General features: G+C 42.8%; 1 protein-coding gene across 2 annotated transcripts in view; it reads left to right on the top strand.

Annotated features, from left to right (window-relative positions):
• Positions 1-436: 436 nt before the first annotated feature.
• The window catches only part of rps6ka1 (ribosomal protein S6 kinase a, polypeptide 1), a 172,947-nt gene continuing 153,718 nt past the window's right edge, over positions 437-19,665 (top strand). For both annotated transcript variants that reach the window (XM_072247336.1, XM_072247335.1), the window contains exon 1: positions 437-704. In XM_072247336.1, coding sequence (XP_072103437.1) covers positions 642-704 — 63 coding nt within the window. In that variant the 5' untranslated portion in view covers positions 437-641. The remainder of the gene's footprint in view (positions 705-19,665) is intronic.

The raw sequence follows: 19,665 nt of genomic DNA, 5'->3' as shown, positions 1-19,665 counted from the left end.
CCTATAATTTCTTGGAAGATGGTCTCTCATTGAAAATAAGACTTTGTGATGGTTATTTCTGCTGATGCAATTGTAGGCTGATAGATCCATTACAGGTTATTGGTGAGGATGAGGGCAACTGGGTGCATCCTTTGTGTTAGTTCACTCACTACTGTAGTCAGGACTGGGTGAACTGAATCCACCTTGCTCAGCGTATATTCTGTGCCTTTGCTACTGGCAATGTTGTTCTGCATAGAGGAGCACTGACTTCGGTTTGCAGACCTTGGGAGCTGGAGCACCCGATGCCCGGTTGCGTCCCCTCACCTTGAGCTGCCTGACATACGTCGTCCTTCGCCTAGCCTGGCAGCTATTGCCGGGCTTGGGCACCGCGTACGGACGTCGCCCTGCGCGCTGACGTCAGTGGCGCAGGAGGGCGGGGACTGAGAGGCGCTGGCGAGCGGAGGCTGGCGAGTTGGTGACTGCTCCGCGGGATAGGGGACGGTAGGGAGCGAGGCACTTTGACGCGGCGCCGCACCAGGCGGGATAAAGTGACTTGCTCCCCTTTGTAAACTGCATCACTGGCAATTGCCGGGGCCAAGCCAGCTCTCCTCGAAAATAGTCAGCGAGAGGCGTTTGGTCCCGCGTCCACAGCCGGTTGCAGGATGCCGTTGGCACAGTTAGCCGGTCCCTGGCCCAAAGTGGACGTGGTTCACCTGGAGACGGAGGTAAGTGCTTGAGTGGGGAATTAACGGTTTGCATCTTGCAAAGGGGCATGAATTTGCCCGAGGAGAGAATACAGTGGGCATTAACAGTGGAGTGAGGAGACCGGTTTAGAAGCGAGCCGATGCGTCCGGGTTGAGGTGACTGGAGCCAGATGAACTCTGGATGTTTTTTCCCTCTGCTCCACAGAATTCCTCAGAAAGTTGAGGTTGAAGGGCCGGAGCGGGGCTGTTAACAGCCTCGCACTTTTCCGAGGGTGATTCAGTGAAATTCCAGATGAATGAAAAATATTGTTCGGGCGCAGTTGGATTGTGTTGAGGCGGGTTTATTGGATAATTAAACCATTAAATGGCGATTAAGTGTAACTTTGGGGATGCCAGTATATTGCCGCGCCGTGGTTATGGTTATGAACATTTCATTAAAGAAATCGAGGATCTTGGAGCTTTGCAGTTTACATGCTTTTTGCCACGATCTTGTATTTTATACGCTTCAACATCACGCTCGGATTTTCCCAACTTCGGCGTTGTTGCGAATTTGTTGACTTTTCTAAGAATAAACCAATTTATAACGTCCTTAAAGCGTCGCCATCTTTATGAACATTTTTTAATTTGAATAGCCCGATTTATTTTAAAACTACCGACAAATAAAATGACACGGAGCATCTCGCATTACAACAGCAGTTTGCGATAAAAATGACGCACGAGAAAGCAGAGACGGTGGCTGTTGCGATGACATTGAATAAAATCTTTTATTGAATGCATTAACGACCTTGTACCCCGTAGCTGTAGGAGGGGGAATTCCTTTTCCACGAGCATTTCTTTCAGTCCAAAATAATAATAGTTGCTACTCGTATGTAACGGGGCAGCTCCTCTAACACAGAACGAAATCTGCAATTGAGAGAGTGTTGTTTAAAAGTTTTTTTTTTGTGTGTACAGTGCGTAGAAGTGAAAAGTCATCGTTGAATTGTTAAATAATGGACTTGCAGGATGTCAGTGCATTTTCCCAGAGATCAGCGGCAGGGCTTGAAAAATGCCGTTAGGGATTCGGGACTAACATGAAAAGACTGAAAGTGAATCTAGATCGTCCTCGGGGAGGAAATTTGATCTCGGCTAGTAAACCCTTATAGTTCATACATTTTTCAGAGTTTGTCTGAACTGGAAATGGTTAAATGGTTTCTAATTGTCTTTAACGTTCGAGCATTGCATTTATAATCTCAACAGTATGCTACCGAAATGTAATTCTTACCAAGTGCAGTCGTTCGTTAAGGGGGAGGTGTGGGACAATACGCGTTGGCAGGATATTTTATTAATGATTCTTCCAACTGGTTTTAGTGGCCCATTGATCTGGAGATCCTGCAGTGCTAAACGAATTCTTGATACAACGGTGTCCGCCACCTGGTATAAATTTTCTGATATTTGATTGAGTCAACTTGCAGCGCAGGTTATTATGCTGGTTGATGATTTGTAAGTGAAATATCACAACTGTCACTGCATTGTCTTGTTGATGCTTTCTGTAACTGGTGGTCTGTGCCATGAAAAGTTTTTGCTGTCGAGCTCTTTCATTCCATTCTAGTATTCTGACAAAGCTTTCTGTGGGTCTACGTGATGTATATTGAGCCCATAAGGCATAGGAACAGAATTAGGTCATTTGGCCCATTGAGTGTGATCCACCATTCCATCATGGCTGCTTTATTATCCCTCTCAACTCCCTTCTCCCCATAACCTTTGATGCCCTTACTAATCAAGAATCTATCCACCTCCGCTTTAATATACCCAGTCTGTGGCAGTGAGCTCCAGAGTCACCACCCTGTGGCTAAAGAAATCCCTCATCTCTGTTCTAAAGGGACGTCCCTCTATTCTAAAGCTGTGCTCACCCATTAGAGGAAAGATCCCCCCTCCCCCACATTCACTCAGTCAGTATTCAATAGTTTTCAATGAGATCCTCCCTCATTCTTCTAAACTCCAGCTAGTACAGGCCTAGAGCCATCAAACGCTCCTCAGGTGTTAACCCGTGATCATTCTTGTGAACCTCCCCTGGACCCTCTCTGATGCCAGCACAGTCTTTCTTAGATAAGGGGCCCAAAGCTGCTCACAATACTCCCAAATGCAGTCTGAGCAAAGCCCTAAAAAGCCTCAGCATTACATCCTTACTTGTATATTCCAATCCTCTCAATTAATTACAGTATGTCACTTTCTTCAGCATTCCCTTGGGGTTGAAAATTACTTCTGTTCTGGTTTTGTGTGTTCTGAGGTGGCTAAAGAAGTAATTGGAGTTCAATTGGTTGAACTTGGAGTTCAATTCAGGTTGAATTGGTGAGTGGGTAGTTTGTGAGCTGGTGCTCTTCCCCGTCTGTGCGGGTATGATATATGGCCTCAAGCATTTCGGTACTGTCCTCAGTGCCACAAAGTCAGTGGTCACGGTTCATGGATACTCATTGTAATGAGTACAGGAGTCATTATAATCTTTTCTTGTTGCCTAGGTAAGGTTTAAGGACAATGTAGTCTGCCCAATATAGCTTACTGATTGTAAGTAGGGTCTCAATACAGGGGATGTTGCACCAGGAGAGGACATTTATATTGGTTTGCAGCTTAGTACATGAAAGCATGGCTTAGAGTAGGGGTTCCCATTCTTTGTTTTAATCCATGGACTAAGACCATCGAGCAAAGGGTCCATGGACCCCAGGCTGGGAACTCCTGGTTTAGAGGTTAATTTACTGTATGGACCAAACATCAGAATGGGGAGAAATGTGATCTGTGTGACTTTGACCATGGAATGATTGATGCCAGACAGGGTGGTTTGAGTTTCTCAGAAACTGCTGATCTCCTGGGATTTTCACGTACAGCAGTCCTTAGGAGATCGTGTGGAAACAAAAAGAAAACACATCCAGTGAGTGGCAGCTCTGTGGCTGAAAATGCCTTGTTAATGAGAGAGGTCAGAGGAGAATGGCCAGACTGGTGCAAGCTGACAGGTTTGTGACTGTAACTCAGATAACTACGTGTTACAACAGTGGTGTACAGAAGATCATCTCTGAATGTACAACACATCAAACCAAACAGCAGCAGAAGATCATGACTTAGTGGCCACTTTATTATGTACCAGAGGTACCTAATATTTAAATTACAGCCTAGTGTATTTGTGATATTCTGATAAAGTTTGCATGGGTGATATCTAGTGTGCAAACATTGTGAACACATTATGACATGGACATGTTTTACCGTTACCTTTTGTTTCACAATCACTTTGGGATTGCCAGCATTTATTGACAATTCTGAATTGTTCTTGACCTGGTGGTGGTAAGTCCTGATCTTGATCCTCAAGTGCTTTTTATGGAGGTACTCCTACAGTACTGTTGGGTTGGGAGTTCTAGCATTTGGGTCCAGTGACAAGTCAGGTTGGTGTGTGACATAGAGCAGGGCGGGGAGTAGTGATGTTCCCATGCACCTACTGTTTTTTGTCCTATGCAGGTGCTTAAGGTAAGCGAGGCAAGCAAATGGATTGCAGTGGCAGAGGAAACGAGTGTCTTGGGCAGAAGATGGTGCATTAATCAAGCAGACTGCTTTGTCCAAGATGGCATTGAGCTGTTGGAAAATTTAGCTAAACATGTGAAGAGTTTTCATTATGCTCCTGATTTCTGATTTGTAAATAGTCACTTTGCTGTGCAAGCAGGTAAGTCACTCCTGATTTGCCTGACCATCCTTTGCAGCCACATTAAACAGACTGAATGTATTGATTTTTCTGATTGTGCTGAGAAGCTTGGAATGGCATTGCCTTAGAAGGTCAAGGGTAGATGGTTAGATTCTCTGTTTGGATATGCCCATTGCTTAATACTTGTGTGAATGAAAGCTCATGCCTAAATGTTGTGCAGCCCCTGCTATATGCAGGCTTGGACTGCTGTATTTGTTGAGAAGTTGTGAACGGAACTGAATATTATGAAGTTATTACTCATTCCCACTTCTGACACGATGTTGGAAGAAGAGTCATTCATGAAGTAGTTCAAGGTGATTCAGTGTAGGATACTGACCTGTTTTTTTTTTTGGAAGCAATGTCCTGGGGCCAGGAGACTGACCTCCAACAATCACAACCATTATTCTTGGTGTGAGATACGACTCCAGCTATTGGTTTTCTCCTTGGTGTCCACTGATTTCATAGTTATCATGGTTCCTTGATGCCACACTAGGTCAAATGCTTCTTGATGCAAGAGTAGTCATTCTCACCCCACTGGCAGTTTCACCTAGAGTTGAATGATCTTACTAAAACTGGCATCAGTGAAAAAGAGCTACTTAATAGAAGTGATGCCAGTGTCTTCTGCATAGCTGCTGATTGAGTGTAGATTGCTTAAGTGGTAATTAGCTGGACCTGATTTGTCATGTTTGTCATGAACAGATCAAGTCTTAACAATTTTCCACGTTGTCAGGGAGGTGCCGTGTTTAAACTTGACTAGAGGCACAGCAAGTTCCAGAGTGTTGATCTCCAGTACTCCAGCTGAGATTTCTTGTCCTTGCAGTGTTCCTGGCTGTGAATTGAGTTGACTGAAGTCTGATTTTTCTGATGTTGGGGATCTTGGGAGGAGCCCAAGATGGATGTTCACCGGACACAATAGGGCGAGTAGACCTATGTGAAAAAGCCATAGTTATGTGGCATAGAATTAGGGCCTTCAGCCCAATTCCTCCTTGCAGACCAAGGTGCCTTCTTAAGCTAATCCCATTTGTCTGCCTTTGGCCCATATCCATCAAAACTAGGGGTTTCTTAATGGTATTGGTTCATGGCGTAAAAAAAGGTTGGGAACCCCTGCAAAACCATTTTCTATTGACGTACCTGTCCAAATATCTTTTAAAGGTTGTAATTTACTTGCCTTACTATTTCCTCTGGCAGCTCATTCCATATACCATCAACCCTCTTTTTAATAGATACTTTATTAACCCCAAAAGAAATTACTATTTCCCGAAGGAAAGTACCCCTCTGGTCTCTTTTTAACCTTTCCTACTCTATCTTAAATCAGTGCTCTCTAATGTTAGGGTTCTTTATCCTGGGGAGGGACCATTCTGACCATTCACCTTATTTATTCCTATCATAATTTTATAAGCTTATAAGATCATCCCTCAGTCTCTTGCTCACCCGGGGAGTAATTCCCAGCCTATCCAGTCTTTCCATATAACTCAAGCCCTCCTGGCCGTACAATGTTCCAGTGAATTTTTTCTGCTTCCTCTCTAGCTAAATGACATCCTTCCTACAGTATGACAAGTAGAAGTGAACAAAAAAAATCGAAGTTCATTCTCTCCAGTGTCTTGTGCAGCTGGAACATAATGTCCCAGCTCTTGTGCTCAGTAAACCATCCAATGGAGGCAAGTGTGCATGTGGCTTTTTAACCATCATGTCTACCTCTGTAGTCGTACAGCAAAATCTCTCAAGTCCTGCCCTGGTTTAACTTTGCAAAATGCTTCACCTTACACTTCTGCCTGCCACTCCTTCGCCTATTTTCCCAATTGATCTAATTCCTGTTGTGTACTTGGGCAACCTTCACTGTCCATTTAAGTCCCCGTTGGTCGGGGTCAACCACAGATGTTGCAACCTAGCTATCTACATAGTCAAAAGCGGCTAGTGCACAAGCCAAGGAAGTATGATATGGAGAGCAAGCTGTTGTCCATGTAGCAGTCTCTCCCTCTCCACACAGCTGATGTGATTTCCAAAGAGGAGTAGGAGTTCCCAGTTGAACTCAATGTAGGACTGCCTTACTGATTCCAGCTCTAGATTTTTCCTCGAGGTTTACTCCTGAAGCCTTCTCCATGAGTGGGTATAGCCACAAGGCAGCAGAGATTTGAGATCAGAGTTTTCCTTCTCCTAGATGAGTTGCCAGCCAAGGCTGATGATGAGCCCCATCAGCTACTATTTATGTTGTCACTTGCAAACTTACTAATTGTGCTGACAACATTCTCAACCAAATTGTTAATGTCAAATAGCGGGGGACCTGGCACTGATCCCTGAGGTGCACAACTGCTCATGGGCGCTAATCTGAATAACAGTGCTCCTCTATCACATCTGAATTCCACTAAGCCAGATTTGCATTGGCTAATTCACTCTGGATCACATGTATTATCACTTGGGCCAGTCTACCATGTGGGATCATGAAAAGAGGTTTGCTAAAGTTCATATAGTCAGCATCTGTTGCCCTGCCCTTAGTCACTTCAAAAGAAAGCTCATTTACATTCATGATGTGTGATTTTCTTTCCCCATGAGCAAAGCCATATTATTGTTATTTACTGATTTAGACATAGAGAGGGATAGATCCTTCCAGCCCGATGAGCTGCACTACCCAACAACCCACCTATTTAACTCTAGCCTCAGCACAGGACGATTTACAGTGACCAGTTAACCTACTAACCTGTTCACCTTTGGTCTGTGGGACGAAACCCATGCAATCACAAACTCCATACAAATGGTGTGAGAACTACCTGAGCTGTAATAGGGTTGCACTGCTGTGCTGCTGTGTCCTGATAAGACCTTGCAAATCAGATAGATCAGTGATTCCCAACGGAGGTGGTTATGGTTCTAAGGGGGCATTAGGCGAAATGGAAGTAGTCGGGGGGGTGGGGGTGATAAGAGGCATCTAACTTGAGGAATGAGACCTGACCGTTAGTAGAACAGGCACTTACTAAAACAAAGGATGAGGCACCGGAATGCAGAAAGAGCCCTCGCTCTGCAGGTGGTAAAATAGAGCCAAGCAGTGAACTTGCCAACGCTGAGGCTTCCTCTTGAGATGTGCAAGGTGACCTTGGCTTCATGTGTGCGGTGAAGAACCATCTTTGGGGATTCTGAGACCTTATGTGATTGGTCAGTTGTATAAAGGTAGGGAGCCGAGCACCAACTCCATCCCGACTACATTCAGATTCCACCTGTGTCAACTCTCTGCCATCAACATATGATAAGCATTTCCAGCTTGTGTTAATTTTTCATTTCGTCTCATTAACGATGGATACATAAATATGGCGTGATCGGTGTCTGAAGGCCATGAAGCCATGAATTCTAATCCTGCTAAGAAACAGAAACCACAGAAAGTGCGTCAATAAAATGATACATACAGTCGGCCCTCCTTATCCGCAGGTTCCGCATGCACGGATTTAACCAGCCATGGATCGGGAAAACCCAGAAGTTCTCTCTCCAGCACTCATTGTTTGAGCATTTTTTCTTTTCATTATTCCCTAAACAATACAGTACAACAACTATTTACATAGCATTTGCATTGTATTAGGTATTATTTGAGGTATATGCGCCTTGTAAGGCATGAAAATGCCCGATGCAGGCCTCTCATGGTCTGAGTCGACGTTCCCTCCCCTAGGTATTATAAGTAATCTAGAGATGATTTAAAGTATACGGGCGGATATGCGTAGGTTATATACAAATACTACGCCATTTTGTATAATGGACTTGAGCATCTGCGTTTTTTGGTATCCGCGGGGGAGGTCCTGGAACCAATCCCCCGTGGATAAGGAGGGCCAACTGTATCTGAAGTATGGTTTTATTCCGTTCCCATCAGATTAACAATACCCCATGTGTCTTATTTGTAATTCTGTACTGCCTGATGAAGCCGTGAAAAAAAATCAAGATTGCAGGAACACTTCTGTAAAAGACACCCTGAAAAAGCCACTTATGGTATTACTCAGTTGCCGAAGATGAAAGCAGCATTTGGAAAGTTTGGCACAGTCTTTCACAGATGGTGATTTGCAAGAGTACTGCTTACACCTGCAGCCACCGAAGAAGAATTTTCAGAATCGAATCAAGGATTTGAATGATCTTGAAATTCTGAACTGGGTAACTAACCCATTTCTTTGCAAAGTGGAAGAACAAGAAGAGAGCTCACAGATTGAAAAGGCTTTTCAAAAATGTCAGCTTTTGTGGTATGTGTCTACACTGTTGTACAAGGTTTCCTGGTCTTTGGAGAAGAGCCAAACTGCTTTTCATTGCATTTCCATCCTCCTACCTTGTTGAGAGGTTTTAGTGCAGTGAACCACATACTCACAAGAAACAGAAATTGCTTGGACATTGTTATGCATGGGGTCTTGAGGCTTTTGCTGTCATAACTTGACCCAGATATTTCAACTCTTGCTTAAAAAACCATCAAGCTCAAGGATCACATTGATATTGAAGCTGCTGTACAGCGCACAGGTACTGTGTAAGCTAAAAGACAAATACAAAATTTAAAGCACAATAATCTTTCTCATGTTAACATATGGTAGACATAGTTTTACACTATGGGGTTGCTGTAAGGCATATTGTGCTTTGGGGGGACGTTGGCAAGTATGAAGATGCTTTAGGGGGCTGTTGGGCTTAAAAAAAAGATTGGGAAGCACTGAGGTAGACCCTTGTCTTGCAGAATTCCTTCCGACAAATTTCCCACCACTGATTATAGGCTCACTGACCTGTAGTCCCATGGCATGCCCTTGCAGCATGTTTCAAATAAAGACCCAGTCTTAGCCACAGTTCCACCTTCCAATACTTCATCTATGGGTAAGGAAGATAAAAAAACCTCAGTGAGGGCCCATGAAATTTTTTCCCCTTGTGTCCTAGGATACACTTGGTCAGGCCTCAGGAATATATCCACCTTTATGCACTTCAAGACTGTCAACACCTCCTTTTTCATAATTTCTGTATGTTTTAGGAGTGTCCCTATGCTGAGTCGTGCCATGGTTTGGGAAGTGTATGTTTTGCAGCTTAATTTTCCACTGCTACTTGGCAAAACTGCGGATTTTTAGGTTTCATCTGGTTGTGGGATCACTTAGTTCTGTAAATTGTGCGCTGTTTCTCTTTAATACATGTGCACGTCTGTCCAGTGTGCAGCTTCACCAGGTGGGCGACACATTCATAGGTATGGTGCTGCTGTTGGTGCGCCCTTCCTCGCCCTTGACCGCGGAACCGATCATACGCAACTGTGAGGCGGCACGGTGGTGTAGCGGCTAGTGCACCACCTTACAGCATCCGTGGTAAATTCTCGGTGCTGTCTGTAAGGAGTTTGTACATTCTCCTTGTGACTGCGTGGAATTTCTCCCACATTCCAAAGACGTATGGATAGGGTTAGTGAGTTGTGGTCGTGCTATGTTAGAGCTGGACTACCCAAGTACGTCCTCGTACTGCTTGCGTCAATGACCAGGGCAGCGCATTTATTGTATGTTTCGATGTTTCAGTGTATATGTGATAAATAAAGGTAATCTCTTTTCTTTAATCTTTGATCCACTGCTTTGATTATAATGTTGGAGTGGGGGATATAGCATTAGTGGTTCTTTTAATCTAGTGAGATATTAATTGCAGTACCATGTGGTATGACTCGTACTCGATTAAATTTACAATTATAGAAATGCACTTTTCATTTTTTGTTATCTCAGGAAATTGTAGATTGTTTGCCAAGTTTCTGTTATCACCACTTTACACAAGACTAGTAAGCACCATCTTTTGCCAAACGTTATGTGTCTGACTTATAGAAAATTCTCCCTGAGATAGGCAATTGTATCATAGAGTCACAGGAAAGTACAGCACAGAAACAGGCCCTTCAGCCCATCTAGTCTGTGCCAAACCATTTAAACTGCTTACTTCCATTGACCTGTACCAAGACCATAGCCCTCCATACCTCTAGCATCCATACCATCAGACCATAATGGAGAGATATGGTTTAGGCCATTCAGCCCATCGAGTCTGCTCTGCCATTCAGATTTGGCTTATCCATTTATTTTCTCAACCCGCATCACATGGATTTATGAATTAGTGCTTTTGATTGTACAGAAATTCAAGCTGCTTTAAAGGTAGGAGATTATTGAATCACACATACTGTTCCAGTTGTGTAATGAATATTTTAAGACTTGTAGCAATTATGCTTTGTAAAATATAGAGAGAATGGTTCAAGTTTGAGAATGGATTACTCTTGAGTCATTGATTTCACTAATGGTGACTGCAAAGATGCATATATTAAGGTGCTCTATTGATTATAGCTCAAATTTAATACCATCATCCCCTCGAAACTAATCAATAAAATCCAAGACCTGGGCTTCAGTACCCCCTTGTGCAATTGGATCCTGGATTTTCCTCACTTGCAGACCCCAGTCAGTTTGGATTGGCAACAAGATCTCCATCAGCACAGGTGGGCCACAAGACTCTTCCCCCCCCCCCCCCGGCGTTCTACTCGCTCTACACCTACCACTGTGTGACTAAGTACAGCTCCAGCAGCATGCTCAGGTTTGCTGATGACATCACAGTTGTGGGCTGTATCAAAGGTAGTGATGAATGAGCAAACGGGAGGGAGAATGAAAATCCGACTGAGTAGTGTCAAAACAACAGCCTCTCAATGTCAACAAGACCAAGGAACTGATTGTTGACTTGAGGCGAGGGAGGCCAGGGGTCCGTGAGCTAGTCCATCGGAGGATCAGAGGTGGAGAGGGTCAGTAACTTTAAATTCCTGGATGTCACTATCTGAGACGACCTGTATTAGACCCATCGTGTACATGTAATTGCAAAGAAAGCACGACAGCACTTCCACTACCTTAGGAGTCTGTAGAGATTCAGCATGACATCAAAAACTTCGACAAACTTCTATAGATGTGAAGTGGAAAGTGTGCTGACTGGCTGCATTACTGCCTGGGTTGGAAACACCAATGACTTTGAATGAAAACTCCTACAAAATGGAGTGGATTCAGCCCAGTACATCATGAGTAAAGTCCTCCCAACCTTTGAACAGATCTAAATGAAACGCTGTCATAGGAAAATGACATCCATCATCAGAAGTCCTCACCACTCAGACCATGCTCTTTTCTCGCTGCTACCAGCAGGTAGAAGGTACAAGAGCCTCAGGGCTCGCACCACCAGGTTGAGGAACAGTTCCTATCCCTCAACCATCAGGCTCTTGAACAAAGCGGCATTAACTACACTCATCTGTTGAGATGTTCCCACAACAGATGATCTCACTTTAAGGATGCTTTATCTTGTTATTTCATTTTCTCGTTATTGCTCTTTATTTATATTTGCATTTGCACAGTTTGTCTTTTACGCTGTACTTGCTCTTTCATTGATCCTGTTTACAGTTACCATTCTGTAGATTTGCTGAGTATGCCCACAGGAAAATGAACTTCAGGTTGTATGTGGTGACATATGTACATTGATAATAAAGTTTCCTTTCTACTTTGTAATAATGAAAGTATGCCAGCAAAGTTGTAAATTTTTCAGCAAACATGCATATTTAACTTAAGCTATTAGGTACAAATAGATTATTTGAATTTAAATTTCATGTTAGCTTGGGATTATTACTGCTTAGCTGTGCTGGGTCTTTAATAATGGCACCTTTATGATAACCATGCTTCTTGCTTATGCTGAGATTCTTTGTTTGATTTGCACTGTGTTCGATCATCTGGGGCTGAATACACTTATTAAAACTTGTATTTTTGGATTTGCTGTTGGAATCAAGCACATAATTCTGAAGTGTCACAGACCTTCTCTTTCCATGGACGCTGCTGAACTTGCAGAGTTTTCTCAGCATTTTATGTTCCCACTTCAGGATCCGGACTCATGCATTTTTTTTCAATATACAAAATTTTTTCCTGGCTTTTTAAAGATGTCATGTTCAACTATCTTGATTTGTATTAACACATTTTCTCTCTTAATGCGACCATTGTATAATGTTGGCCGCATGGTAGACTTTCTTAATTGTCAGCTCTGTTAATTTAAATATGTGATTGCATGCAGCGCATTTTATTGCCCTTCCATTAGCGCTATCTTGCTGGTTTGGTGCCACTGCTATTTTAGTTCCCTTGAGTGTATGCGCGCAGGCACACTCCTGCCTAGTATAAAGGGCTTGTTTCTTTGATCATTCGGTGTGGTTTTGTGTGTTTATAGGACCTTGTGTAACCCCCTGAGATGCTTTGACCTGACCTTCAAATGTTCTTGACAGACCTTAGCAGCTGCCAAAGTTTGTGCATTTTTATGTGTATGAGTGCGGGAAGGAGGAGAGTGGTGATGTATTGTTAGCTAGGACCAAGTCATTTTAAATGTCTGATCCTCAAACATCTAAAAACTGTTTGACATTTAATTAAGTAATGTAGAAAATTTTATTAAAACTGAAAAGCTATGAAACATTTTTAAAAAGAAAATTTACCTTCCCTCTGCCTCTTAAACATTTGATTTACTATCTACAGTTACTGCCACATAGTGCCAGGGGTTTGATCCTGGCCTCTGGTGTGTCATGCTATTTGGTCATATCACACCCAAAATTGAGCTGATTTCATTTAATGATTGTGAAAAGAAAAAAGAAAAATGTTACTTGGCTATTTTCCATCTCTGTCACTTTCCTGAGCCGAGTGGGAAAACTCCTTGCTCTCTTTTTGTAATGTGTCCGTATGTTTTCAAATCTTTCTTGATTTGGGACCAATGCTAAATACTAATTGGTCAATAATGGTCTCACCTGGTCCCTGAACTCCTCCATCCTGATCAAAAAGGCGCAACAGTGCCTTTATTTCTTGCGGAGCATCAAGAAAGCTCACCTCTGTCCCAGGATACTGACGGACCTTTACCGCTGTACCATTGAGAGCATACTCACCAACTGCATCTCAGTGTGGTATGGCAATTGTCCCGTATCGGAGCGCAAAGCACTCCAGCGTGTGGTGAAAACTGCCCAGCGGATTATCAGCACCCAGTTGCCCACCATTGAGAACATCTACCATAAACGCTGCCTGGGCAGAGCGAAAAGCATTATCAGGGATGCATCTCACCCTAACCACGGATTTTTTACTCTCCTCCCATACAGTAGGTGCTACAGGAGCCTCCGCTCCTGCACCAGCAGGCACAGGAAGAACTTCTTCCCTGAGGCTGTGACCCTGCTGAACCTCACATCACAGCGCTAAGCAGTATTGCACCCATATTGGACTGTCTCAGTACTTTTATATTTGTGTGCTTACTTTCTATTTGCAGTTATTTTGTAAATAATGCTATTCTTTTGCACTTCTGGTCAGATGCTAATTGCATTTCATTGGCTTTGTATCTGTACTCGGCACAATGACAATAAAATTGAATCTAATCTAATCTAAGTGAGAGGAGAAATGGGTATTTTGGTCCTAAATTAATCGTAGTTAATTTTATCCAGATTTTATATTGCAGTGATACCAAGCCAACTTTTTAAACAAAATCAAACTTTTCCTTTCTCTGTACAGTATCTCCAAATTTTTTAGGTTTTTTTTTGGGGAAGTGCTTATTTTGGTCTTTTTTAAAAATGTTAATCTCATATGAAATGAATATTAATTTCACCTTCCTGTTTTTTAAAAAAAATCCCTCCTTCATCTATTCCTCACTCTGACCTTTTACCTTTTCTCACCTGCCTCTTACTTCCCTCTGGGTCCCCTGTTCCTTCCCTGCCTCCTATGGCCCACTCTCCTCTCCTATCGGGTTCCTTCATCTCTAGCTCTGTCCTTTCCCACTCACTTGGCTTCACCCATTGGCTTCTAGCTAGTCCTGCTCCTCCTCCCTCCACCTTTTTATTCTGGCATCTTCCCCCTTTCTTCTCAGTCCTGAAGAAGGGTCTCGGCCCAAAACGTTGACTGATTATTCTGCCTGACCTGCTGAGTTCCTCCAGAGTTTTGTGTGTGTTGATATAAAATGGTCATTCAATTTTGCATAGACTGGTCTGAGGTTTTGATCACCTTTTTTGTCTTTGTTTTGTACTTGGAAATACTGTGGTTTCAAATCTGAGGGCTTTCCATATATAAAAACTTAATGGATTCAATTTTTTGTTAGATTATGAAGACACGCAGTCCTCTTTTATTGTCATTTAGTAATGCATGCATTAAGAAATGACACAATATTTCCTCCGGTGTGATATCACAAAACACAAGACAGGCCAAGACTGAAAAAACTGACAAAACCACATAATTATAACATATAGTTACAACAGTGCAACAATACCATAACTTGATGAAGAAGTCCATGAGCACAGTAAAAAGTTCAGTCTTTCAAATGTCCCATATCTCACGCAGACGGGAGAAGGAAGAAAGACTCTCCTTGCCATGCCCGACCACAATCCGTCTCTGAGTCATCCGAAAACTTCGAGCTCTGATCAGCTCTCCGACACCGAGTACTGAGCACCATCTCTGTCCGAACGATTCGACCTCAATCTCGGTCGCCAACAGCAGGCAAAGCCGGGGATTTTGAGGCCTTCCCTCCGGAAGATTCCCAACTGCGCAGTAACGACAGCAGCGAACGGGCGTTTCAGAAATTTCTCCAGATGTTCCTCTGTGCTTTCACGTCCATCTCCATCAAATCAGAATTGTCCACAGCCCCTATTTAATGGATACGATATCATTTTTCACCGGAGGGCAGCACTCGCGCGGCGCGCTGCTCTCTCTCCTCCCACCTAATATTGGAACCTCCTGTTGAAACTACTGGATTTGCACTGTTGAAATCAGAAAATGTTCATCATGAGTTAATATTTGAAGAAGGGAGGCACATAGATTGTATTAGCAAGGAGGTTCAGTGGTGTTCAGATTCATGCAAAAATAATGTGATCGTGCTCTCGATTAATCCCTCGTACTACAAGCTGAAGGAGGGTGGATCTTTAGCACTTTGCCAGGAATGTGGGTCAGAGTTTTTTTTTGCAGAAGTTGGAGTATGCTGTTTGCGATTTGTGGTAAGCCCTTTTGAGGGTGAGCAGCATGTTTTCAGTAGGATGCTGATGCTTTCTGCCAATCTACATTTGTAACTTTTATTCCAGTGACCCACATTGAATCTCAACTTGATAATGGCATCTATGATACTTCCTGCCCGTTGTGGTATTTGATATTTCTTAACAATTTGATTAAGTGTGCCTGGTTTCTGTCTTGCTGAGATTGATTGTATTGTGTCTTTGCTGGATGTCGGCAAGCAAGCCATTTTGTGTATAAAGCACTGGGTGTAGTTTAAGGATAATTGAATTGGCATTTTTAATGAGGGGTGTCTTCTGGTACAGAGAGAATGCAGTCTGCTTCATTGATTTGGGGTTTACATGTCTGAGCTAGTAAGTGTTGTGCAAGTTTTGTATTTGTAAATTGCATATTCAAAGTTGAACGTAAATTTATTATTCAAGTACATTCAAGTACTTTTCGCTATATACAACACCGAGATTAATTTTAGTACAGGTATTCCCAGAATAAAGAAATACAGTAGAATCAATGAGAAGCTGCTCACAAAGGCTCATAAACAATCAGCGTATGAAAGAAGACAATCTGTATGCAAACACAAAAAAAAAAATAAGAACATGAGTTACAGAGTTCTTGGAAGTTGGTCCTTGGGTGTGGAATCAGTTCAGTGTTGAGGTGAGTGAAATTATTGATGCGAGCACAGGGGTTTGATGATTGAAGTTTAGTGATGGTTTCTGAACCTGGTGGTGTGGGACCTAAGGCTCCTGTACCACCTTCCTGAAGGCAGCAGTGAGAAGAGAGCATGGCCTGGATGTTTGGGGGGTCCTTGACGATGGATGGTGCTTTTTTGTGGCAGGCTCCTTGTAGATGTGTCCAATGGTGGTGAGAGCTTTTCCTGTGATGGGCTGGGCTGTATCCACCACATTTATAGGCTCTTTTGTTCTTGGGCATTGGTGTTTTCATTCCAAACTGTGATGCAATTAGTAGGATATTGTCCACTGTGCATCTATAGATGTGTGTCAAAGTTACAGATAACATGCTGAATTTATGCAAACTTGTAGGAAAGTAGAGGTGTTGCCATACTGATGCACTATCAATAACTCCAAAAGACTAGAAGTAGAGTAAATACTGAAAGGCTTTTATTAGCAGTAAAATGTGACCTCGACCATGCTGAGTATCTGCCCTGGACTGAGGGAGGAGCAGTGGCACAATTGCCTTTATTCAGGGACTGTGGGAGGAGCCACAGGAGCAGTCAGCAGAGGTGCGTGTCCAGACAGGTAACCCAGTTACAACACACATATATATATGGTTTACCACACATACTTGCTTTGAAATGGCATTTACATGTTGGTCCCAGGACAGATCCTCTGAAATGATAAAGCAAAGGAATTTAAATTTACTGACCCTTATGCAGGACTGGTTCATGGACCCCTGCATTGTTTCGTCTGTAGTCAGTCAGCTCTTTGGTTTTGCTGAGGTTGAATGAGAGGTTGTTGATGTGGCACCATTGAACCAGATGTTCAATCTCCATCCTGTATACCCATTTGTCACCGTGATTTGTATGTATTTTAATATTTGGTCCTAGTTATGTTGGTGGAGGGTTACAGTTTAGAATACCTTTTCGTATTCCATTCACAAACTTTTAAATGTACTGTATATGTTGGTCTATATTTCTATAAAGGAGACACATTCGTTCTTAATAATACCTGGTTTCGAATTTGGGTTGGATGCACTAGCACAATCTTGCATTGACAACTATGAAATTTCTCAAGGAGCTTCACAAAAATTTGTCAGGAAGATTACTAGGGAGTTATGTGGCTAGATACTAAAAGCTTGGTCAAGGAGGTAGATTTTAAAGAGTTTTTTGAAAAAGAGTGAGAATGAGACTGAAAGGTATAGGAGATAGTTCCAGATCTTAACATGCCTGTACCTGAAAATGGTTGAACATAACAATCCCAAGGGTTTATAGGCTGGAGGAAGTTAAAGATGTGAAAGGGTTCATCTGTTGTGGGATTTGACTACCAGGAAGGGAATGTTAACTCTCATCTGTTGCTTATCTGGAAGCTAATATAAGCCAGTGATCATAAGAAGTAATAGGCAGTAATTTTAGGTGAGCTTAGGTTTATACAGTTTAGGGAAGAAATACTGCATTGGATTGAAGAGGTTTGGGTCACAGTGACACAGATGAAATTTATAGTAGGTAAGTTCTTTCCTTATTCTAACTAAAGGCCCCAGATGTGAAGTATTGTTTGTCTTACCACCAATGTTGACTGACCTGCAATGTGTTCCTAGCATTTTCAGTTTTTATTCCAGTGATTGGACTATTTCCAGGGAAAAGATGGAGTTGTTGATGACTAAATATATGTACTGGGAGAAACAAAGTCATAGAGAGCTCTACAGCAAACAGATGGGCCCTTCAGCTCATCTGGTCCATGCCAGACTATTATTCTACCTCATCCCACCAGCCCACACCTCCATACCCCTCTCATCCGTGTACTTACCCAAATTTCTCCTAAATGCTGAAACCATACCTGCATTCTCCACTTTCGCTGGCAGGTTTATGCAAGTGTGAAGGTGGTAGAGTCGTTAAATAACTGATCCACGTGCCTGGACTAGCAGTCGAAACACTGAGTTTCGATTTTAGGATCTTGAATAGGGAAAACAACAGCTTGCCTTGTAACAATCACCACTAATGCTTCTGGATTTTGGTAAGACCCCATTTGGCTCTCAAACATCTTTAAAGGAGGAAAATTTGCCTTCCGTCCCTAGTCTGGCTTGCACGTAATTCCAAGTGCACACTTGTGGTTGACTCTTATTTAAAAAAACCACGACCTGACAAGCCACACTGTTAAACCAGTATCACTGCTTTTATCGAGAAAAGATAAAACTAGGCAGACTATCTAACTGTAACGTAGGCACGGAATTTGGAAACAGCAAGGTTGTTCTGAGAGCAGCTAACCTTGCAAGGTCCTCACAGACATCTGGGGACTGCCCAAGGCAGATTAGCGTTATTTATTAATTGTACGTCCATTGAAACATGCAGTGAAATGTGTCATTTGCGTTAACAATGTGGTCTGAAAATTTGCTGGGGCGCCACACATTTTGGTACTAGTATAGCATACCTACAATATTCAACAGAACAACACACTTATAACAGCAAGTGACCACCAACAACCAGCAAAACAATCCTCTTTTACCACTTCTACCAACCACACATGCAGATGGGCTTCCAACCCCAGTACAGGCCACTTCCAGACCTCCAACCTCCAGACTGTTGTCCTGGACTCGTGTTCATCGGGCTTCTGACCACCAGGCTCTCTGACCTAGGGGCTTCAATTTTCAGGCTTTGACTTGCCTTAAACTCCACATGGACTCCAGACCTAATGAACTGCCATATCATTGAGTTAAACTGGGCAAGGGGGATGTCTCACTGATTACCAACTGAAACAGGTGAGTCTCCAGACTGAACAATGCTTGGAAGAAGCATTGAAAAGTAGCAAAGGAACAGATTATACTCTTGGTGATTGTCTTCACTAACAGTCACGAAAAGTGGCTTAGAAGTAACACCATTGACCAAGCTAATTGAATTCTGGAGATGCTGGAAATCCAAGCAACACACACTTCATCAGTCGTGATGAAAAGTCTTGCCCTGAAACATCAACTGTTCATTCTCTTCCATAGATGCAGCTTGGCCTGCTGCGTTTCTCCAGGGTTCTGTGTGAGTAGCTTTGAGTTCTGAAGGACACAGCCACTATTGGATGAAGATATTTCACTTTGTCTTGGCCACTTTGCCATCTGTCCTTGAAAACATTGATAGAAATGACCACCAAGCAAGTAGTCTTTGTGGAAACACAGTGCTGCCTTTGAATTAAGATGCCTTCCAACGTGTTGTATGCTACTGCAAATGGACTTAATGGGATGGTCAAATCAAATCTGGGCATCTGAAGCACTGTGTATCATAAGTGAGGCAGAAAGGTACGCAGTCACCATCTGTAACTTCGTGGCAGTTCTGTAACAATTCTTTAGTGTCCATTACTATCAAACCAGATGATCAAATCTAGTTCAATGTGGAGTATGCAAAGTATGTTTGGAGCAGCAGCATCAGGCAAATCTAAAAACGATTCTTCGCTTATGGCTGTGTGGCGAGGCACATCTCAAACACGGTTTATAAATTTGTTGATGACACACCGTTGCTGGCAGAATCTCATATGGTGATGAGGTGTTGTACAGGAATGAGATAGTTTCGTTGGTTGAGTAGTGTCACAACAATATCAGTGATACCAAGGAATTGACGGTGGATTTCAGGAGAGGAAGTTGTGAGAACACACAC

The sequence above is a fragment of the Mobula birostris genome, chromosome 30 (assembly GCF_030028105.1).
Source record: "Mobula birostris isolate sMobBir1 chromosome 30, sMobBir1.hap1, whole genome shotgun sequence".
Taxonomy (NCBI): domain Eukaryota; kingdom Metazoa; phylum Chordata; class Chondrichthyes; order Myliobatiformes; family Myliobatidae; genus Mobula; species Mobula birostris.
The sequence above is the reverse complement of the archived record's forward strand: the minus strand, read 5'-3'. Positions and strand labels throughout refer to the sequence as shown.